This window comes from Pelophylax lessonae (assembly GCF_965119305.1).
Source record: "Pelophylax lessonae genome assembly, chromosome: 2".
Classification (NCBI taxonomy): domain Eukaryota; kingdom Metazoa; phylum Chordata; class Amphibia; order Anura; family Ranidae; genus Pelophylax; species Pelophylax lessonae.
This window is the reverse complement of record NC_138769.1, coordinates 354,400,649-354,428,630: the sequence shown is the minus strand read 5'-3', so window position 1 is coordinate 354,428,630 and position 27,982 is coordinate 354,400,649. Positions and strand designations below refer to the sequence as shown.

The 27,982-nt window shown below is 42.2% G+C and overlaps 1 protein-coding gene across 1 annotated transcript; it reads left to right on the top strand.

Moving 5' to 3' along the window:
* The first annotated feature begins 11,170 nt into the window (after positions 1-11,170).
* On the top strand, positions 11,171-19,427 carry CNR2 (cannabinoid receptor 2). Its single transcript, XM_082246295.1, has 2 exons — positions 11,171-11,320; positions 17,919-19,427. The coding sequence occupies exon 2, from the start codon at positions 18,155-18,157 to the stop codon at positions 19,226-19,228; it is 1,074 nt and encodes a 357-aa protein (XP_082102421.1). The 5' UTR covers positions 11,171-11,320; positions 17,919-18,154; the 3' UTR covers positions 19,229-19,427.
* The last annotated feature ends 8,555 nt before the right edge of the window (positions 19,428-27,982 follow it).

The following is a 27,982-nucleotide window of genomic DNA, read 5'->3' as shown; positions in this document are numbered from 1 at the left end:
AGGAGCCCAAAGCACGATGCGGTCACTTGCATTGTGTACAAGATAGGAGGTTAGTTTATATTGTGATAAAAATATGGTCCTTAAAATATGTAGTGCTTATTGTTTGTCTTTTGATTATTTGTCCTTGTATTCTTATCTTTATATCGGACTACTGTGAACCACTTGCCTCATGATTTCTCATGCTGTAAACACCAGTTGTTGTAAATTTTTACCTTCTGTAACGTTGTAGAGTTTGTACTATTATCGCGTATAAGCCCAATATATACTTTGTTTCTTTTACTAAAACCTAAAAAAAACTCACTGTTGGAAAAAAAAAAAAAAAATTAATGCTTACCCCTGAAGGAACCACCATTTTCAGGGGTCCCCTATTCCCAGAGCCCATGGCCCTGTATGCATCACCACGTTCATCGACACACCTGGGCTGAAGAAGGGATATTTATTGCCACAATATATACAATAATACAGTAATCAGAGAAATTAAATCTGACAATAACTACTTAAAGACGTATGTGAAACATAAAATATATCATTTTTTTTTGTTTAATAAATTTTTATTGAAGAAGGTTTTCAAAGAAATAACAAACAGTAGGCACTGTAGGGACAGACTCCCAAGGCCAAAAACGATGAATGAAAGCAAAAACCACATACACCATGTATGGGTACCACATACACCACGGGTAAGAAATAACATCACAAACTGTATCTTAAAACCGGGGTAACTCGGTGGCACCGAGAATGAATCTCTAGAGGCCGCCCATTAGAGCAAAAATTGAAAAAACAAAAACAGTAACAAGCAAGCAGCAGAAGAAGAGAAGGAGAGAAAAAGACGAGGGAGTAGGAGAAGCCAGAAAAAAAGGGGGGGGGGGAAAGAAGGGGGGAGGAGCTCCCGTGGTGCTATAGAAACTCGCAAAGTAAACAGTAACAACTTATGACTCTAAAGACATGAGATCAGCATATTGTTTAGAGTATGTAAAAGCTAGCCAGCAAGCCAATATACAATTGGTAATAAACAGGCGGACCAAGAGAATGACCCCTAATCCCTATCTCAGGAAAGGATATGTCTAAGGGGCAATTCTTTGACAATAGTCCAGCAGTGTTTGTCAAATACATTCCTACAGGGCCAGTGTGGTGGCGCCCAAATCTGGCGCTGGAGCACAAAGAATTAGGTATAGGTGGCAGAACGATGTCACCAATACACAATGCTTTTCTCTTAACTAGTTTGACATTAGAGCACATTTTTTTTGCTTTCATGTAAAAATCTCTTTTTTTTGGCAATAAAAATGACTTAAACCCCCAGACATTATATATTTCTCTGGAAGCAAAGGCACTGTAGAATAAAAAGCTGACAGCTGAAATGTTTTCTGCCACATGGTATGTGCACAACCGTTTATTAAATTAAAATTTTCAGAAAAAAATATAATAAAATTTTTTTTAGTGCAAACACACACAAAATAATACCCATTTTGTTTGGTAAAATATAAAAGATGAGGTTGCGTTGAATAAATAGTTACCAAACATGCCAAGTCTTAAAGATGCATGTGTCCACAGTATCGCAAAAATCTCTTGTGCTAGAAATTTTGCTCTCACTTTGTCGTTCGTGGGGATATGTCACATGTGTGGTGCGACAGTGGTTTACTTGCACATGAGCACCCTGAGCGTGTGTTTGCATTTGTGCATGTGTGCGGGGCAATGGGGGTTATGGCAAATTTTTATTTGTTTTACATTTTATTATATTTTATTGTTTTTAACTTTTTCTTTTCTTTATTTATTTTTACCTTATTGCTATCACAAAAGATTAATAAACCAACCTTGTGGTAGCATTGGGCAGGTACACAATCTGCGCCTTCCACCACGTCCTTTCTGTGACCTCCCCTAGCCATGCAACGGTCCTTCATTTTCCTAATTCCAGAGCTCAGGTATTGCTGGGATCTGTAATTCCGAAACAAATCTGTAATTAAAGCTTAATCTCCCTTGGGACTACATTTCCCATAAGTCATAGTTCCTCCCAGCAGGCTTTGTCCTTACCACAATCTGCAGCAGCTCAGCTTCCCCCTCCTCTCTGTGATCCCGGGTGGTGGGGGGTTTACTTGGTCTGCACACAGTCCAGCAGCAGCAGTGTTAATAGCCTGGTCCCTGCTGCCAGACAGAGCAGCGCTGCAGACCATGGACTGTAATGTTCTGAATGGTTTATGGAATGAAAACAAAAATGTATATTAACCTAAAAAAAAAAATGTTCTTTTAGTTTTTTGATGGAGTGGGGAAGGATTAGAACCCCTGTCTGTTCTGTTGCTCTTGGAGATTTTCCTTCACTTCCTGTCTAGTCAAATATTGTCAGCAGTATAGAAAGTGAAGGAAATTCTGTCTTTCAGAGACCCAGATAGCAGTGAAAAACAGACAATTAAATCATTTCCCCACTCAAGTAGTGCCCCATTATTGGTATAAGTAGAAAATTAGTGTCCCATCATAGGTATTAGTGGAATAGTGCCCCATTATTGGTATTAGTTGGAGGCATAGTGCCCCATTATTGGTATTCGTAGGGGAAATAGCCCCCCATTATTTGTATTAAATGGAGGAATAGTGCCCCATCATTGGTATTAGTTGGAGGCATAGTGCCCTAAAATTGGTATTAATTGGGGAATAGCGCCCCATTATTGGTATTAGAAGGGGGAATAGCGCCCCATCATTGATATTAGTTGGAAGCATAGTGCCCCATTATTGGATTTAGTAGGAGGAATAGTGTCCTATCATTGGTATTAGTTGGAGACATACAGTAGTGCCTCATTATTGGTATTAGTTGGAGGCATAGTGCCCCATTATTGGTATTAGTATGAGGATTAGTGCCTCATCATTGATATTAGTTGGAGACATAGTGCCCAATTATTGGTATTAGTTGGAGGCATAGTGTCCCATTATTGGTATTAGTAGGAGTAATAGTGCCCCATCATTGGTATCAGCGGGAGGAATTATGACCCACTCTTCGAGTCTAGTGAGAGAAAAGGTGCCTTGTAGCAGTGGGAAGAATAAGGGCCAAAAAGGGCACGCAAAGGGCTGCATCCAACCCACGGGCTGCAGTTTGGACACCTTTGACACCTGAAGAAAGAGCGCGCATGCTCAGTACGAGCCTCACACACGCTCAGAAACGCGTCACGTTGCCAAAGCTCCCCGGTGACATCACACGCTTCTCCTCTGTGTATTGTATCCCTTCACGGCCTCCGTCTGGGACCCGGATGTTCTACAGGAGACTGCCGGCATCTCTTCTTTGATAGACTTCGGTGCCCCCGGCAGAAAGTTTTGGGCTGAACGGACCTCTCACCAGGAGGAACAATACCTTCATACCATTTCCACAGCCTGTTGCCTGCGGGCCCTTGTGAGTTGCCAATTGTTGTTTTATCTGTTGTAATAATAAACAGTCTATGCTCAGAGGCACTTTTCTGCTTTTTTTTTGCAGTTTGGAGACTACTAACTACTAACTTAGATAATGCTGATGTCTTTTTCATGTATATATATATATATATATATATATATATATATATATATATATATATATATTTAAGGTTATCTTATCAAAATAAAGACTGCAGAAAACTGTATTGTGGAAATGTTGAAGTGGAAATAGTTTCTCTTGCACACAATTACTAACGTACAGAATATTCAAGTGCTGTGTCACTATAGTGACATTTTACTGCTGCAGCAGTGATCAAGTACAATGGCCAGCAGCTTTGATATCACTGTTTGTCAATGCCACCAGCCATCAGCTCTGATCACCGCTATAACAGTGTAATGTCACAAGACCAGTTCTGCATGTCAGTGTCCTTAATCACTGCCACACCAGTTAGTGTCCCTAATCACGGCCACCCACTCACAGTTTACCTAACCACCACCGCACAAATCGCAGTGTCCCTGATCACCGCCACACCAGTGATATTGTCTTTAATTACCGCCATATCAGTCACAGTGTCCCTGAGCACCGCACCGGAACACCAGTCCCAGTGTCACTGATCACCACACCAATCCCAGTGTCACTGATCACTGCCATACCAATCATAGTTTCACTATAATGACTAGTTCACCTGTGTGATGCTCTCTGAAGCGCCATCTGTATTCATATGACTCTTCAGAGAGCATTTGACAGGTAGCAAGAAGGCGTTGTTGGACCCCGCTCAAGCACCCCCATTCACTTGAATGGGTTGCAGTATTTAAACTGTCTACTTTCCAAAAAGGGGTCATTTGGGGGGTATTTGTACTGCCTTGGAATTTTAGGGCCTCAAGAAATGAGATAGGCAGTCAGTACATCAAGATTAACAATATATATATATATATAAAGAAAAAATATATATATATACAGTATATATATATATATATATATATATATATATATATATATATATATATATATATATATACAGTGCCTTGCGAAAGTATTCGGCCCCCTTGAACTTTGCGACCTTTTGCCACATTTCAGGCTTCAAACATAAAGATATAAAACTGTAATTTTTTGTGAAGAATCAACAACAAGTGAGACACAATCATGAAGTGGAACGAAATTTATTGGATATTTCAAACTTTGTTAACAAATAAAAAACTGAAAAATTGGGTGTGCAAAATTATTCAGCCTCTTTACTTTCAGTGCAGCAAACTCTCTCCAGAAGTTAAGTGAGGATTTCTGAATGATCCAATGTTGACCTAAATGACTAATGATGATAAATAGAATCCACCTGTGTGTAATCAAGTCTCCGTATAAATTTCACCTGCACTGTGATAGTTTCAGAGGTCCATTTAAAGCGCAGAGAGCATCATGAAGAACAAGGAACACACCAGGCAGGTCCGAGGTACTGTTGTGGAGAAGTTTAAAGCCAAATTTGGATACAAAAAGATTTCCCAAGCGTTAAACATCCCAAGGAGCCCTGTGCAAGCGATAATATTGAAATGGAAGGAGTATCAGACCACTGCAAATCTACGCAGACCTGGCCGTCCTTCTAAACTTTCAGCTCATACAAGGAGAAGACTGATCAGAGATGCAGCCAGGAGGCCCATGATCACTCTGGATGAACTGCAGAGATCTACAGCTGAGGTGGGAGACTCTGTCCATAGGACAACAATCAGTCGTATACTGCACAAATCTGGCCTTTATGGAAGAGTGGCAAGAAGAAAGCCATTTCTTAAAGATATCCATAAAAAGTGTCATTTAAAGTTTGCCACAAGCCATCTGGGAGACACACCAAACATGTGGAAGAAGGTGCTCTGGTCAGATGAAACCAAAATCAAACTTTTTGGCAACAATGCAAAATGTTATGTTTGGCGTAAAAGCAACACAGCTCATCACCCTGAACACACCATCCCCACTGTCAAACATGGTGGTGGCAGTATCATGGTTTGGGCCTGCTTTTCTTCAGCAGGGACAGGGAAGATGGTTAAAATTGATGGGAAGATGGATGAAGCCAAAAACAGGACCATTCTGGAAGAAAACCTGATGGAGTCTGCAAAAGACCTGAGACTGGGACGGAGATTTGTCTTCCAACAAGACAATGATCCAAAACATAAAGCAAAATCTACAATGGAATGGTTCACAAATAAACATATCCAGGTGTTAGAATGGCCAAGTCAAAGTCCAAACCTGAATCCAATCGAGAATCTGTGGAAAGAACTGAAAACTGCTGTTCACAAACACTCTCCATCCAACCTCACTGAGCTCAAGCTATTTTGCAAGGAGGAATGGGCAAAAATGTCAGTATCTCGATGTGCAAAACTGATAGAGATATGCCCCAAGCGACTTACAGCTGTAATCGCAGCAAAAGGTGGCGCTACAAAGTATTAACTTAAGGGGGCTGAATAATTTTGCACGCCCAATTTATCAGTTTTTTATTTGTTAAAAAAGTTTGAAATATCCAATAAATTCCGTTCCACTTCATGATTGTGTCCCACTTGTTGATTCTTCACAAAAAATTACAGTTTTATATCCTTATGTTTGAAGCCTGAAATGTGGCAAAAGGTTGCAAAGTTCAAGGGGGCCGAATACTTTCGCAAGGCACTGTGTATATATATATATATATATATATATATATATATATATATATATATATACAGTATATATATAATAGTTTATAGACTATATTGTATACACAAACAAAATATTATACACTGATTTGGGTTATTTTTACATAAGAAATGTAGCAGAATACATTTTTGGCTAAATTTATGAAGAAAGATTTTTTATTTGCAAAATTTTGTAACAGAAGAAACCCATTTCTGTTTTTTATTTCATTTTTGGGTTTATATAGCAAAAAAACAGTGGTGATTAAATGCAACCAAAATAAAGCTCAATCTGTCAGAGAAAATAATACAAATGTCATTACATTAAATTACATTAAAGTGGTTAAAGTGGAACCCATCTATTTAATTGTTTGCTATGAAATGGCTGGTGTCATAGCTGATCATGTGCAGAACCATGGAAATTGCAGATCAAACAGAGGCTACGAATGCAGCTTCCTTGGCTGTAGACAGAAGAGTTTAGTTCTGCTTTATGCTCCTATAGCCTGTCATTGCAAAACATAAGGGTCTATACTGGCTCAATTAAAAAATGTAGAATCAAAATAAGGATACCTATTTTCCAAAAAGTTATTTTACAAGTCCAATGACACCTGAAAATGACAGTCACGTGGCTGAAAATATCCTTGTGTAAAGCCTAAAGCAGAACTTTACCCATAACAACTTGCTTCTTGCTGGAGGCTGCCATTTTGCTGAAGCCCAGAGCCCCCAAACAGCAGTAAATCATAAAGTGGAACTAAACCCATTGATTTAACAGTTTCAAAAAACAGTTAATTTTCTGGAATGCTGGGATTGCTAACTGTCACATTTGCTTGTGTCGTCAACCAAACTGTGAAACCATCCAATATGTAGTGTCATGGCTGATCAAATGTGCAGCACCATGGCAGTTGCAGATTTAACAGAAGCAGCCTCCTTGGATCTAAGACCCCATTCACAACGATTCGATTTGACATGTGATTTAACAGGTGAAATCGCAGCCTATTGCCGGCAATTGGAGCGTCCCAATCAGTGTGACGCCGACTTTGCAGTACTTTTGGTGACTTTGGGGGTGACTTCAATAGATATATGTGCATGAACCCACACAAATGTGTTTCAAGTCAATAGCCCCCCCCCCCCCAAGGTTGGACTGAAATCTTGCGAGTTCAGGTGAAGTCGCACAATTTCACAGCCGTGTTCAGTGTGAACAAGAGCTTAAGGATAGGAGGGTTTAATTCTGCTTTAAGGCTGTCAGCAGATTGGCCTCTACAAACTTGGCAGTACCTAAAAATGCCTAAAATAGAAGAGCAACTGAGTATGTGCAGAGCAGGGTGAGATGGTGTATTACTGGATTCTAAACAGTATAGACACTTATTTTAAATTTTTTATATTGCTATACCTGCAAACGGGGCCAACCTGAAGTGATCTAGAAGGACTAATGTTCCACTTTAATAAACTGAGCCTATTATGGCAAAAAAAAAAAAACAATTGTTTAGCTGGTGAATTGTTTTTAAAGTGTGGTTAGTATGGCTTGTATACTATTGTGCCCTATCTCTTCCCAACTCTCTCACACCAGCATTTGATTGATGTGCTGGAAATGCCTGCATTGGCTGATATCACAGATACATTACAATGCAAGAACAGCCTTCAAATAAAACAATTTATACTATCATTGTTCTTTAATTATGGCTACCATAAACGTCTACAGGCAGCCATTTAACCATGGTGCCATTTTACTTTTTACCATGTGAAACCTTTGCAAGCATTTATGATTAACTAATAGAAATCTTCTAGTCAGTGATAAAATTTGTTCTTTTATTTATTTTAATAAATTGGATTAAAGTGAAGAGAATGTAAACAAACCATAGATGAAAAACTTGATGTAGTTAATGCATCGGGTGAGCTATACTTTGTCATTAGACATAAAGAAACACTAAACACTGGTTTAAAAAAAAAAAAGAAAGTTCTATTCAAGCATGTATGCTTAAAGTGGTATTAAACTCAAGAGGAAACATTTATTATATACTGTATGCCAGACCTTTTTTTTAAGAAAATATGTACAGGAACTTAACCACGACCCCCCCCCTCCCCCACACACACTCCAAACCGCATCAAATAGTGGGCTTTGTCAAATTTCACTAACAGTGGGAGGGTTTTAAAGAGGCATTAAATACCAGGAATGCATTACGTACAGAGTGCAAAGTTCGGAGGGGGGGTTTACAAATAGAGTGCAGAGTATGGGGGCGCATTACGTACATAGTGCAAGGTTCAGGGGTGCGTTGCATACATAGTACAGAGTTTAGCCTTTCGTCTTCAAATAGGGAAAGGTTTCTTCACTGTAAGAGCTGTGAAAATGTGGAATAGACTCCCTACAGAGGTGATTCTGGCCAGCTCAGTAGATTGCTTTAAAAAAAAAAGGCCTGGATTCTCTCCTGGGTGTACATAATATAAGTGGGTACTAATATTTATAGGGAAAGTTGATCCAGGTAATATCCGATTGCCTCTCCGGGGATCAGGAAGGATTTTATTTCTCCTGCTGTAGCAAATTGGATCATGCTTTGATGTTTTTTTTTTTTTTTTCGCCTTCCTCTGGATCAACTGCGGGTATAGGATTGTGTATATGATATTGTATGGTTGTGTTTTCTTTACTGTTTTTTTTTTTTTTCTATTGGTTGAGCCAGATGACCATGTAGCTTTCTTCCACAGCTGCTTACCTCTGCATCCCCTATCCACATCTCACTTTCACCCCTCTGCATCCCCTATCCACATCTCAATTTCACCCCTCTTCAGCTCTCGCCTCTGCATGCAACCCCCCCCCCCCCTCCAATGCCCCCATCTTCTCCCCACCTCTTTTAAAGCTCCACCATCTTCCACATGTCTTACTTTTGTTTCTGTAATAAGCAGAAGCACCCAACCGACTCTAGTACTTCCCCGCACATTGTAGGTGGCTCTGCCTCTCTCACTTGTGATCATCCACTGGGGTTGTCGACATCTGCACTGCACCCGGGCACCTGCATCTCCCTTGACCCATCCTTCACTCACTCAGGAGATCAGATCTGTGACAAGCTCTCACTTGTAAACACAGAAGTCAGACTTCTGTGTTTACAAGTGATGTTAGTGAGCAGGGAACAGAGAGCCTGAGTCAAAGTGGGTGGAACTTAGTTCCACAAAGTTCCAGGTGAAAAAAGCCATGCTGTATACGGTATGTGGAAGTGATGGTTGCGTCTGTTTTCTTTTCTAGGCTTTCATTCTCACTGGCCAGTAATTCTGTTGTTTGGTCAACAGAACAAGCTGTTCTGTAGATGACTGAAGCCCCCCCGCTGTGAGTGCTGATTGGATGCTGATCGGCAACTTTTTTTTCCAGCATGCCTGTTCAACAGAAGCTATACATTTGGCCCGCTTCATATAAACAAGGACCAAATGGCGTCCGGTTTCTGTTGAATCTGTCCGCTGATCCCCACTGAGCAGGCAGATGGGTGGTTCATATTCTCTCCACATATGCAGAGTGGACACAGACATATATAAGCAATGTAAAAAACAGCACATTGTTTAGTAAAAACAGCACACACATTAACACTGGTTAGGCACACATTTAACCCCTTGATCGCCCCTGATGTTAACCCCTTTCCAGCCAGTGTCATTAGTACAGTGGCTATTTTTAGCACTGACCACTGTATTAGTGTCACTGGTTCCTAAAAATGTGTCAGTTGGTGTCCGATTGTCTGCAGCAATATTGAAGTCCTGCTATAAGTCGCTGATCGCCGCCATTACTAGTAAAAATAAATAAATAAAAACGCTATAGGTGCTATAACTTTTGAGAAAACCAATCAATATGCACGTATTGGGATTTTTTGTAGCAGAATAAATTTTGGCCTAAATTGGATAAAGAAATGTGATTTTTTTTTTTTTTTAATTGGATATGTTTTATAGCAGAAAGAATAAAAGTTGTTTTTTTTTTTCAAAATTGTGGGGAAAAAAAAACCGCAGAGGTGATCAAATACCACCAAAAGAAAGCTCTATTTGTAGGAAAAAAAAGGACATATATTTTGTTTGGGTACAGTGCCTCACGACTGCGCAATTGTCAGTTAAATTAATGCAGTGCCGTATCGCAAAAAATGGCCTAGTTAATGTATTTGCCATTTTATTAGACATTACCACATATTAACCACTATTCCTGTTACAATTCAAACGACAATGCCATTTTGTTGACTTTTCATGTGGTTCTGAAAGAAGCAGAAGGGAATAATGGGAAGCAGAACATTGTCTATTTCTCAGTACAAAAATATAAACTCATGCACTCTGTGGTGTTATGGTATGAACAGTGAAAACAAACTGTCGCAGTGAAATGTGTAGAGGGGGATTCCATCTACACAAAAATTATGTTTCCAATGCCTGAGCTGCGTAGAGATTACAACAGATTGGGACTTTTTTTTTTTTTTTTGACAAGAACACTAAAAAGGCTCTCTCTGGTGATCCACAAACGGAGGTGTTTTAGCCTTGCAACCAAAGCTACGAAGCCTTTGACTGAAAAGAAAGTACATTTTTGAAGTTTTCACATGCATGTGAAATTTTAAATCCTGACATATTTGTACTTATTTCTTTGGTGCAACATCATCTTTTATATCTTACCACAAATTGGGTATTACATTGTGTTTGCATTTAATTGTATTTTTTTCCTGAAAATTCGTGTTTGATAGACAGCTGTGCAATATAAAAAATTGCAACAACCACCATTTTATTTTCCAGGGCATCTGCTTTCATAAAATATATAATATTTGGGGGGTTATAAGCAATTTTCTAGCAAAAAAATGCTGATTTTACTATGTATGTGAAAAATGTCAGAATTGGCTCGGACAAGGTCAAGGTCCCCTTTAACTGCAATGAATTAAAATCAGGTCCTCAATTTGACTCTGCTTCCTGGCTGACCTGTGTAAATCTCTGGACTGGTTGGATGCAAATACAAATCCTTAGTCAATTAAAACAGATCCAATATACTGTGTGCTTTTTAACTCTCTATGTAGCGGTTTGCCGAAATAAGTCTGTCCCTTTTCATGCGATGTCAATCAAGCAGAATGTGAAGGAAATATACACACTTCCTGTTGAGTCAACCACTGGTTGGCATCATGCAAGACTCCTACCAACATTCGAGATGTTGAGAGACCACATAACGAAGAAGGAGGTAACAAGAAAAAAAAAATTGCAAAAAAGATTCTCGTCTTGTGTCTGAAGTGCAAAAAGAATGAAGAATGTGAAGACATATGTGACCTGAATCCTGTATCTGTCTACTCTGTAGAATGAGGTATGTTTCTCTCTGTATAGATGTGTGGGAAAAGCAAGGAGGGGTGTACTGGTATTCATAACAGCCTATGAACCTGCTCTGGGGAAGAATAGCATGGGGAGTCTGAAAGATATATTTCTGGCGGCGTACTGAGTTATTACAACATTTATAGCAGTAGTAGAGTATTGTAGCCTTTGGTTAATGCACAAAGTTTCGAGTCCAAGTTATAGCCTTTATTGAATAACTACGTTTTTAAAGAAGCAAATTTTTTAAAGAATTATCAGGCTTTCTACAAGATCTGAAGAAAGTATCTAAGGCAATCTGAAAGCTTGCGTTTTTAAAAAGTTATGTTAGGCAATAAAGGGGATTAGGTAAATCTCAGACTTTCTATGTTACAACATTCATCAGCTTAAAAAATATATACCGTATTTTCCGGCGTATAAGACGACTGGGCGTATAAGACGACCCCCCTATTACTTGATCTACCGGTAATACTTATACTTAGGTTACCTTGGAGATATTCTACTCGGCGTATAAGACGACCTCCCATTTTTGGGGGATTTTTTTGAGGTTCAAAAGTAGTCTTATACGCCAGAAAATTTTGTGGTATCCACTATTGGGTAGGGATAGGCGAACGGAACTCATGCTCAGGCCGAACATTTGCCTGTTCGACCGTTTGCCGAACACCCGAATTTGCAGGGTGTTCACCCCGAAGAACACCATGCAATGCTGAACTGTGTATTCTGCGCCCTGATTGGGCAAAGCAGTGTAAGCTGGATGTTAAGCAGCAGGGCCGTGAAGCTGCGGCGACCTTAACAAACAGATAAATCATCAGCTGTCAATGGGTTTCCCCAGGGACAGCTGAATAAAAAAAAAGTGCTGGTAAAAAAAAAATAAAGAAAAAAAATGGTGTGGGGTCCCCCCCCCCCAGTCCATTCCAGGCCCTTCAAAATGGGCGCTTTTCCTGTTCGGCTCCCATAGACTTCAATGGGGTTTGCCGTTGGGGTTAAAACATTTCCCCTGTTCAGGACTTCTGTTGCAAACCGAACAGGGGGCTGTTCGGCCCATCCCTACTATTGGGGTTAGAGAATAACTTATATTCTTAGTGAAGCGTATCTGCATACTTTAAGAAAATCAATGTGAAGGAAATATGTGGGAGCTGCTACTGAAGACATATTTTTGTGTATGCCTGGGGATGCCATCCTCTCTTTGCATCCCTACTTAGTGTCACTGACTGGAAACAAGCATGCAGGCCTGGACTTATGACTTTATTGGCTGCATCTTTTATCAATGTCTTTGAAGCTTAGGGCTGGATTGTAACTTGCACCTAAAAAAATCCAGTAAGCGTTGATAGCTTCCAAAATCCTGTCTGTAGAGGTTCACTGTATAGAAAATTGCAAATGTCTTTTGCGTAACTGATTGTTTGATACAAACACATCGTATCACCATGGATACAATTACGACAAATGGGTTGTGTCAACAGGCTTTTGTTTGCTTCAGGCAGATTATGCATTCCCTTAAGGGCCGTACACACTTGACGAAAATCGGACAAAATATCCTCCGATTTTTCTCTGTCTTCTCAGCGTTCATTTCCGTTTTTAGTCGACAGTGCATAAATGTTCACGAAATTTCTCGTCCGATTTTTCTTTTTTTTTTGGCACATTTGTTCCTAGACTTACGGGTTGTCAGCAACTTCAGATCATGCGAGGTCTTTCGTATCCGATTTTTCACGGACGTAGTGCATACACATTAAACGAAAATCGGTCGTCTGGGGATGGATGAAAAAAATTTTGGTGTTTGTCCCTCCGTTTTTTTTTCGTTGAAAATGTCGGCATCGGCTGCTGAAAGTTGTGTACACACTAGGCGAAAATCAGGCGATTTCACATCGGGCGGGAATTTTCGGCAGATTTTCTACTAGTGTGTACCCCACTTTACAAGGCTAGAGGAATACAAAACCTGCTTTAACTACCTGTCATTGACTTCTGAATGATCTCAGAAGCATCTCAGACTGATGCCATTGACACAAACTCAAAGACTGTTGACACAGACCCATAAGAAATCTGCCACAATCAGGGCTTTTTTTTTTGCAGAGAATAGGTGCAGGTACCCCCCACTTCCATGTCACCCCTTGTCCACGCCCTCCACCCACCTCAAAGCATGATCCTCTGCAGCCAGGAACAACAGACCCCCCACCAGTGCAAAAATGCCCCTAACCAACAATAACCCCCCCCCCCCGCAACAATAGGCCCCCAATGTAACAATACAGTAGTTCTCCAAGCAGCCAGCATCAATAGACCCTCCAGCAGCCAGAAACAATAGATCCCTCCCTCAACAGTAGATCCTTCCCAGCAACAGCTGACACCCTAGCAGCATAGGATCCCCCCAAGCAAAAATTAGATCCCCCACAAGCAACAAATAGACCTCCCCAGAAACAGTAGACCCCCTAGAACAGGGGTATGCAAACTGTGGCCCTCCAGATGTTGCAGAACTACAAGTCCCATGAGGCATAGCAAGACTCTGACAGCCACAAACATGACACCCAGAGCCAAAGGCATGATGGAACTTGTAGTTTTGCAACAGCTGGAGGGCCACAGTTTGCATATCCCTGCCCTAGAACAATAGATCCCCTGGAACGATAGACCCCGCCAGCAGTGCAAAATGCACCCAAACAACAATAACTCCCCCCAGCAACAATAGACCCACAATGTTACAATAAAGTAGATCTCCCAGCAGCAAGCTTCAATAGTCCCTCAAGCAGCCAGCAACAATAGAACTCTCCCTTAACAATAGATCCCTCCCAGCAACAATTGACACCCTAGCAGCATATGATCCCCCCTAAAAATAGATCCCCCACCAGCAACAATAGACTTCCCCAGCAACCAATTACCCCCCCCCCCCCAGCGACAATAGATCAAAAGATCCCCAAGCAGCAGCCAGCATCAATAGACCCTCCAGCAAGTATCATTGGTGGTGTAACCTAATTTTATCAGTGAGGCTTGACTATATTTCAGTATTTAAGTTTCTTAGGCTAGCCATACATGGATCGATATTCGGACAGTTTAGCAGGGCCCAAACAAATTTCTATTTATGCATGGGGGCTGATCAACCAACCTGTTGGAATATTTTTGCACAATCAGCACTGCAGGCTCAACTTTATTGACCTAATATGGCCACATGGTTATTTTGACAAAAGCCATATTAGTTTAATGATTTCACCAGCATCTTTACCCATTTGTTATGTGCTGCTGTAGGGTGGGGAAGTCCACAGCTGCAGATGTTTATGCCGGTGGCCTGCTTTCATGTGACAGCTTACCGTGGGTTCAGCCCAATCCTTAACTCATTCCTTCTCCTCAGCTGCATACTTATTTCCGGTCAGTGCTTTAGAAGATGCTGAAATCAGAGGATCACCATGACAGCCAGGCAGCTAATATTTTCAGAACAAAAGCCCTTAAAACTGTAAAGCATGTTTTTGACATGGATTTCACACAATAATCTGGATTGCTGTGTTACCTTCTACACTTGGGTTCTGGATATGAAAGTGTATTTGGCATCTATATGTTTCTGAGATGTATTGCATGGGTGTGAAATGCTTGTGTTCAGCCTGAAGAAAGCGCAGTGCTGTTAATGCCCCTGTGTATAACGATGCTTCAGTAACCTAAATCACTACCATAGCCACTATTACAACAAGAGCTGTGACCCTTTTACTATGACATTGCTGAATGTTACAGTAACTGTTGTACTAAGCTGTCTTTATTAATGTTCTCCAGATTGTAGAGGGCAGGATACAAGGTAACACAATTATGAAACTGGCAAATGCAGAAGTGTGAATCATTTGTTTTGTCATTTTTGTTTTATGAAAGTCGGTATGAATCCTTTTAAGTGTATCTAAACCCCAGAGCAAAAATGTAATATATTGCAGCTTACAATTCCTTAGATGTGGTGGCTGCATTCGATTTCTTTTTTCAGGCTTTTTTCCTTTATTTTCGATTGGTTATCTGTCTAGTAAAGCCGGCCATACTTGGACCTAACTTTGATCTAATGTATGGGCAGGTTGGTTGTACACAAGTTGAACTATCGATTGACTTGTGTACAACCAGTCTGTCATATTTTTTCAACCAGTCTGTCATATTTTTCCCATATTGTATTCTGACAGCGAGGAAAGCTCCCCACTGTCAGAATACAATCCCACACTAGAAAGTATTCCCCCCCATCCACATCAAATGTGTGGATGGTAGTGGTGGTAGTGGTGGTAGTGGTGGGGGGGGGGGTAGCATCATTTTTTAAATAAAAAAAATTATAAATGTAAAATAAAAATTATAAATGAATGAGCTGCTTAAGTAGGCACTACTACTACTACAGTGATCTCCTCTAGTCCCATGCTAAGCAGGTGCCCTGTTGAATTCTGAACACAGGAGGCCGTATGCTCCAGCATAGTTGCCATTCAGAGATCAATTTGCATTATTATAAAGTGGTTGTAAAGGCTGAAAGTGTTTTACCTTCATGCACTCTATGCATGAAGGTAAAAAACCTTCAGTGTGCAGCTCCCCTCTCCCCCCCTATAAAAAACCTTCAGTGTACAGCTCCCCCCTCAAACCCCCCCCCCCTAATACTTACCCAAGCCTGATCCAAATCCAGCCATGTGCACGAGACCCAAAGCTCTCCCGGGTCTCTCCCTCCTGATTGGCTGAGGTGCAACAGGACCCATTGGCTCCTGCTGCTGTCAATCACAGGCAGTGAGGTGGGAGCGGGGGGGTGGGGCTGAGCCATGCTCTCGGTGTCTTATAGGGGCGCTTGGCAAGGGGAAGGGGCGCTGGCAGGGGACCTGAGAAGAGGAGGATGGGGGCTGCTCTGTGCAAAACCACTGCACAGAGCAAGTAAGTATGACATGTTTGTTTTTTTTTGTTTTTTAAGGGGAGTTACAGCCTCAAAAAAAAAAAAAATATTTAAAAGTCAGCAGCTACAAATACTGTAGCTGCTGAATTTTAATATAAGGAGATGTACCTGTCCAGGGATCCTGCAATGTCGGTCTTCCATCAGCTCGGGGAAAGGCCATTGCAACTAAGGAAAACCGGCAGTGAAGCCTTCAGGCCTCGCAGCCAGTTTCCTATTGCGCATGCACAAGTCACGCTGCGCTTTCTGAATGACCCTGTCGTCTTCTGGGACACACGCAGGTCCCAGAAGGCGACGGGGGTAAGGAGGAGGGGCCGATCCAAATGCCGAGATGATGCAAAAAATGGGCAGTTTTGGGACTTTAGATGAGAAACTGGCTAGCACTGCTCAGCGTCTCCATCCCTGTATATAATCAAATTGAAAAGCAAGGGGGATTAAAGAAGGTGTGTGAAAAACAGCCGGTCCCTAGTTTGAGATACTTACCTACCAGTCTGCTAACAAACCAAATAAACCTGTCTAACAATATAAGTTAAAAACAGGAGTTTAGTTAACACACATTTGCAAACGCATGTATAAGCTGCAAGGCCAACAACGAGGCATCCTGTGTAACTTGCAGTCCTAACACTAAATAACACTGCTCAACCTGAGTGTCTAAAGCCCCGTACACACGTACCGATGGTCGGCATACAAATGTTCCTCTTTTCTCCCCGGGATGTCGGTGTCTGCTGAAAAGTGCAAAGACAGCACAAGGACAGCACAAGAATTTTGTCCGCCGACTGCAGAAGTGATGTCATGTAATGGTTAACTTTCCCTGTGTTTTCTATTTTCTGAGCATGCCCAGTCTTGCAAATCTGCGGTCTGTCGGCCGAATTCTGTACTGACAGGCGAACAATCGTCCGTTCTGGTGTCGGCATACAAAAATTTTCATGTTTGCAAGAAAGACTTTTGTCCGCGGATTGTGCGCAGACATCTGTCGGAGGCACCATACTAACACGCGTACAATCGGCAGATCCTTCGTCCACCGACGTTTGTATGCCGACGATCGGTACGTGTGTACGGGCCTTTAGGGTCTTCACAAAGGAAGGACATGATGCTAATGGCTGGATGGGAAGCAGATGGGATTGGAGACCGCCCAATCCTCCCCCAACCTGCTCCAATCCATGACTGGCAATGAAAAGCTAATGGCTATGTAATAGCCATAGGGTGCAAACTAAATGTGATCAGCGGGAAACACACACCCCCATCCCTTTAGTATAGATGGTAAAGACAAAAGGGGACTTTGAGTGAGACACCCGCCTGTAAAGCAAGCATCTTCATCCCTAATAGGTAAGTATCTCAAACTAGGAACCGGCTGTTTTTCACACACCTTCTTTAATCCCCCTTGCTTTTCAATTTGATTATATACAGGGATGGAGACGCTGAGCAGTGCTAGCCAGTTTCTCATCTAAAGTCCCAAAACTGCCCATTTTTTGTACCTATTAGGGATGGAGATGCTTGCTTTACAGGCGGGTGTCTCACTCAAAGTCCCCTTTTGTAAAAATGACCAAACCTAAAATTCAGCTTTAAATTATTAGCGCTTCACAAAGAAAAAGTGACTTTGTGGGATGAATCTCAATTGATGGCTGGATAAATTACAATTGGGAAATTAACATATTAGAATGTGACAAATTGAATGCATTGCAATTCCATGCAGATTGATAACTATATATTTATTTATTTTTTTTCAAAGGGAAAGAGCAAATTGGAAGTAATCAATGTAACCAATCAACATTCATCTTCCTGTTATAAACAGACAAAAGGTGGAATATGACTGTGTGTTCTCTCTCTACTGGAAAATGCATTTATTTACTTACTGAAGTTCATTTTAACTGTCCATGTACATGTATAATGGCTTTTTTCTCTTGTGTCCATTACGGGCACCATCAATAAGGATTCCCTGAGGCTTTTGGAAGGACATTGATAAACATGGATGGTTGTAACACTAGTACCAGTAGTAGCCCTGGAAAATGTCCCACAGAAGGCATAGACATCCAATGCTACCTGATCCTAAACAGCACTGTACAGAAAACCTTCATAGCAGTGCTTTGTATTTTAACAGGAACTGTGTGTATCCTGGAGAACTGTTTGGTCCTTTCCATGATCTTCCGTTCTGTTCATCTCAGAATGAAACCCTCCTTTCTTTTTATTGGCAGTGTGGCTACAGCGGACTTACTCGCCAGTCTTATTTTTTCCTATACTTTTGTTGACTTTCATGTCTTCCATGGAGCAGGTACTCCTTCTGTTTTCTTATTCAAACTCGGTGGTGTCACATTATCCTTCACTGCGTCCCTTGGAAGTTTACTTCTTACAGCATTTGACAGGTACATCTGTATCTACAGGCCCTCTAGGTATAAAGCATTAGTCACCCGAAAAAGAGCACTCCAGGCATTAACTGTAATGTGGATCGGTACAATATTTATCTCATTTCTACCACTTATGGGTCTAAATTGCTGTAAGCTAGATTCAGTCTGCTCAGAACTTTTTCCCTTGATTGACAATAAATACCTAGCAAGTTGGATTTTCCTTATATTTATTCTTCTCTGTGCCATCATTTTTTCTTATACTCACATCTTGTGGAAGGCACATAAGCATACCGTTTATATGGTAAAACACAACTTACAAGCAGATCGTGGAGAACGTCGTATGAGAATGGACGTCATGTTGGCCAAAACCTTAGCCATAGTTTTAACTGTACTTGTGGTGTGCTGGACTCCTTCTCTAATTATAATGGTTCACAGCTTGCTCTTTCCACTGGACAGTAAAATAAAAACTGTTTTTGCTTTCTGTAGTACTCTTTGCTTGGTCAACTCCATGGTCAACCCTATAATCTATGCTCTAAAAAGTAGAGAACTCCGTCGCAGACTAATCAGAGATCTCAAGAAAGTCAAATGGCTAAAGAAATTCTTTAAGAGTCCACCGGAGGTTGAAGGGACTCAGAAGAACATAGAGCTTGAAAACACGTGTGATGACACTGTTTGCGACACTGAGTTCAGTATTTAAGAATGAGTAAATTGGCAACACTTTGATATGAACTTGCTTTGCGTATGCCTACATTGAAAAAAAAATGGCTTAAAAAAGTTGAACAGAGGACTTGGTTTGCATGACAGAATGCTTTTATCAGAAGGATAAGTGAAGTATGAGAACTATTATGAGAACAGTTTATATCTAATATGTATACAAATACAAAAGTAAGAACGGACTAAACCTTTTTTATTCAATCATGTCATATCTTAATGCTCACTGAAACATATTTTTTGATCTGTTCTACTTCGTGGGTAGACCTTTAAAGGCCATGTACAGTGGGTGTGTACATAGTTTTCTCTATTTATTACGGTCAAGACTAAAAAATAGCATTTTTAAAACATTTTTGTACACTGAAATTGATATTGTTTTTATCTTTTATACTTTGTGCATTTTTAAAAAGTTTTTTTTTTTTTATTGGTTAATATGAAATGTTACATTGTATTTACATAGGCAGCCAAAATGCAGAGCTATTGGCTCAATTTCACGGTTTTATAGACTTTCCTTATGCCACGTACACACGCATTGATTATTGGCCGGAAAATTTTCGGCCAACTTCCGATCGGCCGTTTTTCAGCTTGTTAGTATGATGCTTCCGACAACCGACTCCAACTTTTTGGCCGAAAAAAATCTGGTGTGCAGGCTATAAAATTTTTGTTGGTCATCAACACAACGGCCAATTTTCCATCAGTCAGTACAGATTTCGGCAGACAAAAATCTGATGAGCAAGACTGGGCATGCTCAGAGAAGAAAAAACACACGGAAAGTAAACCAGCACATGACATCACTTCTGAAGTAGAATTTTGTTGGCCGAGAAAATTAGTGTGCAGTCTAGGCACATTCCAACCAACAAAACACCACTCTGGACAAAAGTCGGATGATCGGTCGGCCGATAATCGTTGCGTGTGTACGAGGCATTAGGCCTCATGCAGATTGGGCATTGTTTTTTTTATATCTCTAAAAACCCCTAAATGCTAGCTTATGCAGCCATGCACTCACAGGTGTTTACAGGTGCTTAGGAGGCAGGAAAAAAAAAAACACTGCCAGCAAGGTAAAAAACAGCAAAACGCTTGATTGCCTTACCGTGTTGAAACGCGTGTTAACGCTAAGCATGTTTAGCTCTTTAGTGTTCATTTTTTCAATTGACAGAATAAATGATTATTTTGGCCAATTAAATAAATTATCGCCCAAAGCATATGACACACAAATGCGTCTAATAGGCGCCTAAACACACTGACAAAAACGCAGCTTTAGCCGGATTTTTGGACTCTGCTTTTTTTTCTGCCAGGAGAAAGGTATTCAGGAATTCAATTTATATGGTAAAACACAACTTACAAACGGATCGTGGAGAAGGTCGTATGAGAATGGACATCATGCTGGCCAAAACCTTAGCCGTAGTTTTAACTGGACCTGTGGTGTGCTGGGCTCCTCTCATTCTTATGGTTCACAGCTAGCTCTTTCCACTGGACAGTAAAATAAAAGTTGTTTTTGCTTTCTGTAGTACTCTTTGCTTTGTCAACTCTATAATCAACCCTATAATCTATGCTCTAAAAAGGAGAGAACTCCATTGCAGACTAATTGGATATCTCAAGAAAGTTAAAAAAGAAATTATTTAAGAGTCCACTGAGACTTTTAACATTTGTGGGGGTGCCATTCAGAATGAATGGCAGCGTCACGCGTTCTCACAGCAGTGGGTTTTACTGCAGGAATGGATGTGCAGTCTCCCGCATAGAACCGAGCCCACTCTCTTCAGATAACCCCGTACAAAGTTTCAATCAGAGACAGTGGGGTTGATTTACCAAAACTGGAGAATCAGCTTCTAACTTCAGCTTGTTCAATTAAGCTAATAAGAAAACCGGGGAGCTTTCTTTGAGGATCTGCACCAGATTTTGCACTCTGCAGTTTTAGTAAATCACCCCCAGTGTCTATAATAGAGTTGGGTGAACAATTCGAGCAGAGCAAAAGTTAGGCCTGAACATCGCCTGTTTGCTGGTCTGGAGAACACCTGAATTTGCAGGGCGCTCACTGGAAAGTTCACCTGCCCAGCACCCCACAATGCACTGCACAGTGAATTCTAAGCCGTCCGGCCGGCGAACACCTGAATTTGCATGACGCTCACCGGGATGTTCGCCTGCCAGGACCCCACAATGTACTGCGCGCTGCACAGTGCTTTCTAAGCCGTCCGGCAGACGAACACCTTCCCCACAATAAAATTACTGCTCCTGTAAAAACTTTTTTTTTTTAAATATTAACATTGATACATGCCCCCCCCCCCCTGGGTGATACCCGAGCTCCCATGCCCATTTTATGACCAATAACCTGCATAGAAGCCTTCAAAATGGGCACTTTTAATTTTTCAGTTTAGAGTCCTATAGACTTTTATAGGGTTCGTAGTTCGGGTCCGAACTTTTGCGATGTTCAAGAGTTCCAGGGGGTGTTCAGCCCAACTCCAGTCTGAAAGGAAGAAGATATTGTTCTGCTCATAATAAATCCATAATGCTGTATTAATGCTGTGTCAGGATTGCACCTGTATCAAGTGTAAATATGCAAAACATAGATCATATAAATACTTGGTTTATAGAAGCTCATTTCTGCATTTTTCCATTTTTAATCTTCTTTTAACATTCCTGCTTGCAAAAATGCTGTAAATACAGGAAAATGTTCTACACATATAAACATAATCTCTGTGTATTACTGATGCGGCTGCGTGGGCAGAGCACCGCGTGTCCGGGCTGTTTTCAAAAAGTGACACCTAGTACAAGAAACTTCTCCCCGTACTGCTGTCACAGGGACAGAGGGCAACGGGGAGTGACTGCAGCAGTGAGAAAGGGTGGAACATGTAACCTGTTCCCAAAGGTGAACTTATCCTTTAAGAGGAGCCTAAAGCAGAACTGTACCCACTATGGCTCCAGTGATGCAATGTCCTGGAGCTTCCTGTGGACCGCTGACATCTTCAAGCAGCCAACTTCCAGGTATCATTGGCTTTCATTGGCTGGGCAGGGATGATGTCAGTCCCCTACATGCGCTGGAGTTTCATCAGCTTCGCCATTGCCGAATTTTAACAGTGAGCCCCTCTTACGCAGCTCACTATACAAGGGTGCACAGGCAGGTAGGTCATTTTATTTCAGAAGAGACAAAGCATGTCTCTGCTGCATTAAAAATGCTGCTTGTTCAGCTATTTTTACCTAAAAATCCACCTTAGGTGTATCTGAGCACCATAAATTAAAAAAAAAAAAAAAAAAAAAAAAATTTAAATCATTTTTAGTATTCAAAGCAAACTCACTCATCTATCCACGTCTCTATACTTTATTTTGAACCCCTCCCCACAGCTATCTTGTGTAAAGGCATGTTGCATTTTTTTCCTGGAATCCATCTGCTCTTAGCTCAGGCATGCAGGCAGTAGGGGATGCTTAGCAGAGAAAGCTCCTCCTCTCCTCCTCCAGATAAAAGAAAAATAAATGCCCGTAAGGACTCCTGGGATGTATGACATCATTAGCCTAGGACAGACACCGGAAAGCAACAGTAGGAAAGCAACAGTAAAAAAGTATGAAAAAAAACAAGCTTAAAATATAAAATATATAATACACTTTACCAAGGTTAGCGACATAAGGATTACTAATAGTTAATGTTGATCGAGAGAGTTTAGTTCTGCTTTAACATTTAAACTTGCCCTAACAATTAATCTAACCCTAACTCTTAATATTTAACTTTACCCTAACATTTAAATCCTTATCCTGGGCAGCTGAAAACAGCCTTATTATGACTCGAACCCTAACATTCTTTCTGTACTTACAAGGGTGGAGGGAATAAAACAGACATTTCCTGTTTTCTAGTTCCCACCAGATTTATCATTAACCATCTGATTAAGCCGTATCATTATGGTAAGTGCTAAAAAATCTTACCACCTGCTTTTTCCAGTTTATTAAATGTACATCTCAGTGCCCCCTTGCTGTTGGCAACTAGAATTACAGGCACATAAACACAGCACCACCAGTGGGTATCACTAATAACCTTAAAGTGTTACTAAACCCACAACAGTAAAATCAGTCTGTATATGCAGTATTGCATGCTTGTTGCTCCCTGTGGAACCTAAGAGGTTAATTCCCTGCATTGTGTAAAGGCTGTCTGATCCTGTCTTCTCTGATCCTCCCCTTCTTCCACAGTCCCAAAAACCATCTCCTGATAGAACAGAGCCTTGGGAGGAAGCTGCACATGCTCAGTTTGGTGTGTGTTGCTAGGGAGTTTCTTTTTCTTGGGAGAGTGCAGGTGATCAGCACAGGGCCAATCAACACTGTCCAGACATGTCCAGACAGAGGGTCAGGGGTCCTGCAGCCTCATAGGACGATCCGAGGAGAATGAAAACTCATCCTGCAAACTTTAACCAGACACTGGTAGAAGTCACAAGACTGCTATATACTGCTGATGAGAAAAGATTAGAAGTTTATATTTACTAAAACTATTGCATTTCCATGTTCAGTGTACTGGAGGAGACCAGATTTAGTGAATGCAGGCTCCTGGGTTTGGAGTTGTAGTGTCAGAAGGTTTTTTTTTTTTTATCTTAATCCATTCTATGCATTAAGAAAAAAAGCCTTTTTTGTGCAACAGCTCCCCTCAGCCCCCCTAACACTTACCTGAGGTCCTTCTCTGTCCAGGAGTGTCTCAGCCGTCTGAGATTCTCCCTCCTGATTGGCTGAGACACAGCAGCGGCGCCATTGGCTGCCGCAACTGTCAATCATAATCAGCTAGCCAATCAGGACAGAGGGGGAGTGGTTGGGACTCAGTGTCTGAATTCATGTCCGTGTCAGGGAGCTCTGACTCAGCTCGGGAGCCCCCATAGCAAGCTGCTTGCTGTGGGGGCATTAAACAGGAGGAAGGGGCCAGGAGCACAGAAGAGGGATCTGAGAAGAGGAGGATCTGGGCTGCTCTGTGCAAAACCACTGCACATTGCAGGTAAGTATAACATGTTTGTTATTTTTATAGGAAAAAAAACGAGACTTTACAATTGGTTTTTAAGTGGATGTAAAGTCTTGTTTTTTTTTTTTTTTCTTTAAAAATAACTATAATGTTTTACTTACCTGCTCTGTGAAGTGGTTTTGCACAGAGTTGCCCGGGTCCTCTTCTTCTCAGGTCCCTCTTCGGCTCTCCTGGCCCCTCCCTCCTGTTGGGTGCCCCCACAGCAAGCAGCTTGCTATGGGGGCGCCCGAGCGGAGCCGCAGCTCGCTGTGTCTATTCAGACACGGAGCTGCCTTTGGCCCCTCCCATTCTCTCTCCTGCATGGCTAACTGACTTTGATTGACAGCAGCGGGAGCCAATGGCACTGGTGCTGTGTCTGAGCCAATCAGGAGGGAGAGTCCTGGACAGCTGATGCAGTCATGCCAGCACTGGATCAAGATGGTGCTCAGGTAAGTATTAGGACGGCTGAGGGGAGCTGCTGCACATAGGTTTTTTTATCCTAATACATTAGGATAAAAAAAACCTTCTGACTGTACAAACACTTTAAAGCATTTGTTACCCAAACACTTCAAATTCCTGATGTGGCTGCTGTACCGTGTACATGTATGAGAAAGTATCCTGTTCTCTTTGTATTGCTTCCTATGTGTGAAATCCCTGCTGTTCCTCTCAGTCCCTTTGCTTTCCTATTAAAAACTGACCACACTAAGCAGGATAGCACAGTGTGGTCAGTTCTCCAGCTATGCTGGGAACTCTGTACTGTCCTCAAATTATCAAACTTGTCCTGACACACACCCGCTGCACAGCCATTCACTGGGAAGCTCATTGTACCGTTGCTTCTCCTCCCCCACCAGCTCTTATGCAGCTGAGAACAGAGGGAATGTGATCACTTATTGAAAAGGGAATTCATAATGTTTTTATTTTTCATATCTATACAAAAATGTTTTGCCTTTCATTTCTCTTTTAGGCCCCTTTCACACCTGTCTGCTCCGTCAGCGGACTCCGTTTTTCTCAGCAGGGATCGATCCGCCGATCCCCACTGAGCAAGCGGATGACAGCTCCATCGCCGCTCTGTGTGCGGAGATGGAGGTGTCAGATCCCCGCTGTCCCCTATGGGGAATTGGATGAGAATGGACCGCCTCTCCGTTCTCATCTGATCCGATCCGTCAGGCGGATGGAAAATAGGGTCAGGACAGGATCGGAACGGATGTCAACGGACATGTCTCCGCTGACATCGGCTGCCCCATAGAGATGCATGGGGCATTCGTTCAGATCTGCCTAAAAAACTGACAGGCAGATCTGAACAGTCCGCAAGTGTGAAAGGGGCCTTAAACTGAATGGGTTGTTTTACAGGGTGATCTTTTACAATCACTTAAAAGAGTATGTAAACCCTTACAAGGAACTTATCCCAGTTGCTTCCTCTTGGACTGCATCTGCTGCATATACCATTTAAAGTGTTTTGGTATATACCTGTTGGACTGGGGTAGAGAAATCTGCATTCTTGGAAATCCATCAGAAATTGTTGGTGGGGACCATAATTGTAGTCCACTCAGCACTTCCTCCCACCTCATAACAGAAGGTCCATGCCTCCTTGTAAATGCACATTTTTTTATCATATCATTACTGACACCTTTACTATTTTTTTTTTAAAAAAGGCAGATTTTGCCTTTAACCCTTCTCTACTCTATCCAGAAAAAGAAAAGTTTTAGCTTTAGACACTCTTTAGAGTGGTTGTAAACCCTTAGACTGTTTCAGTGAGATTTTTCAAAGGAGTCCGATGCAGTTTCGTTCACGGGTTCAGGTTTGATTCAGGTGTGAATTTTTAAAGTGTATGACACTTGAAATCACACCTGAACCGGACTAAAAATCGTACTGGACTCTTTTTAAAAACGCACTGGGGCTGGTCCGCACTACTGTGAACTGGCTCTAAAAAAGCTGTTTTGGTTCACGTCATGTGAATCCGATACAGTTCAAAACACATTCAATTTGCATACAGTATATGTGAACCAGGGCTTACATACAGCATATCCAGTGAAGTGACTGGTCTCAGGTGACACACAAAGATAAAACAAGTAATAATATGTAAGTTGTATCTGCATTTTTCTCTTCTCTACAGCCGTTCAAAGTCTTGAATTTAATAAGCTTGTTGGAGCTGTCAGAAAAAAATGGGGTGGCGAGCTGAAGTTACACTCTGCAGAGCTCAGTGAGGCGATCTCTGAGCAGTGGCGGCTGGTGAAGTTTTAAGATAGGGGGGGCGCAAGACCCCGCCCTTCCATTTTGACCCCTCCCGTTTCTCAGAAGCCCCACCCCTTATAGACTCCACCCATTTTGTCCCCTGTATTTTGCTTGCGTGAAAAAATTCTCCCAATATATCACATATTAAGGGGTCCATCAGTACTAGTATATCCCATAATAGGGAGCAGGGGCCCTATTATGGGATATACTGTGAGAGACACCCTATTATGGGATATACTGACTGAGAGTGGCACTAACCCCACAGTACAGACCCTCCCGGCACAAACCCCTCAAGCACAAACCCCACAGTACAGGCCCCCTAGCACAAACCCCACAGTACAGACGCCCTAGCACTAATCTCAGAGAACAGGCCCCCTAGCACAAACCCCACAGTACAGGCCCCCTAGCACAAACCCCACAGTACATGCCCCCTTCAATGTAGTGACCAGTATACATGCCCCATTTCAATGCAGTGACCAGCATACATGTCCCCAATGCAGTGACCAGCGTACATGTCCCAAATGCAGTGACCAGTGTACATGTCCCCAATGCAGTGACCAACGTACTGTATGTGTCCCCAATGCAGTGACCAGTGTACGTGTCCCCAATGCAGAGATCAGCGTGTGTGCCTCCAATGCAGTGACCAGCATATAGGTCCCCAATGCAGAGATCAGCGTGCGTGCCTCCATTGCAGTGACCAGCGTACATGTCCCCAATGCAGAGATCAGCGTGCGTGCCTCCAATGCAGCCAGTGACCAGTGTACATGTCCCCAATGCAGAGATCAGCATGCGTGCCCCCAATGCAGCCAGTGACCAGTGTACATGTCCCCAATGCAGAGATCAGTGTGCGTGCTTCCAATGCAGCCAGTGACCAGTGTACATGTCCCCAATGCAGAGATCAGCGTGCGTGCCTCCAATGCAGCCAGTGACCAGTGTACATGTCCCCAATGCAGAGATCAGCGTGCGTGCCTCCAATGCAGCCAGTGACCAGTGTATATGTCCCCAATGCAGAGATCAGCGTGCGTGCCTCCAATGCAGTGACCAGTATACATGTCCCCAATGCAGAGTTCAGCGTGCGTGCCTCCAATCAACGCAGTGACCAGCGTACATGTCCCCAATGCAGAGATTAGCGTGCGTGCCTCCAATGCAGCCAGTGACCAGTGTGCATGTCCCCAATGCAGAGATCAGCGTGCGTGCCCCCAATGCAGCCAGTGACCAGTGTACATGTCCCCAATGCCGAGATCAGCGTGCGTGCCTCCAATGCAGCCAGTGACCAGTGTACATGTCCCCAATGCAGAGATCAGCGTGCGTGCCTCCAATGCAGTGACCAGTGTACATGTCCCCAATGCAGAGATCAGCGTGCGTGCTTCCAATGCAGTGACCAGTGTACATGTCCCCAATGCAGAGATCAGCGTGCGTGCCCCCAATGCAGCCAGTGACCAGTGTACATGTCCCCAATGCAGAGATCAGCGTGTGTGCCTCCAATGCAGTGACTAGTGTACATGTCCCCAATGCAGAGATCAGCGTGCGTGCTTCCAATGCAGTGAC

Coding starts and splice junctions, on each gene's coding strand:
- CNR2 (XM_082246295.1), top strand. CDS start 18,155: ATGGATGGTTGTAACACTAGTACCAGTAGTAGCCCTGGAAAATGTCCC.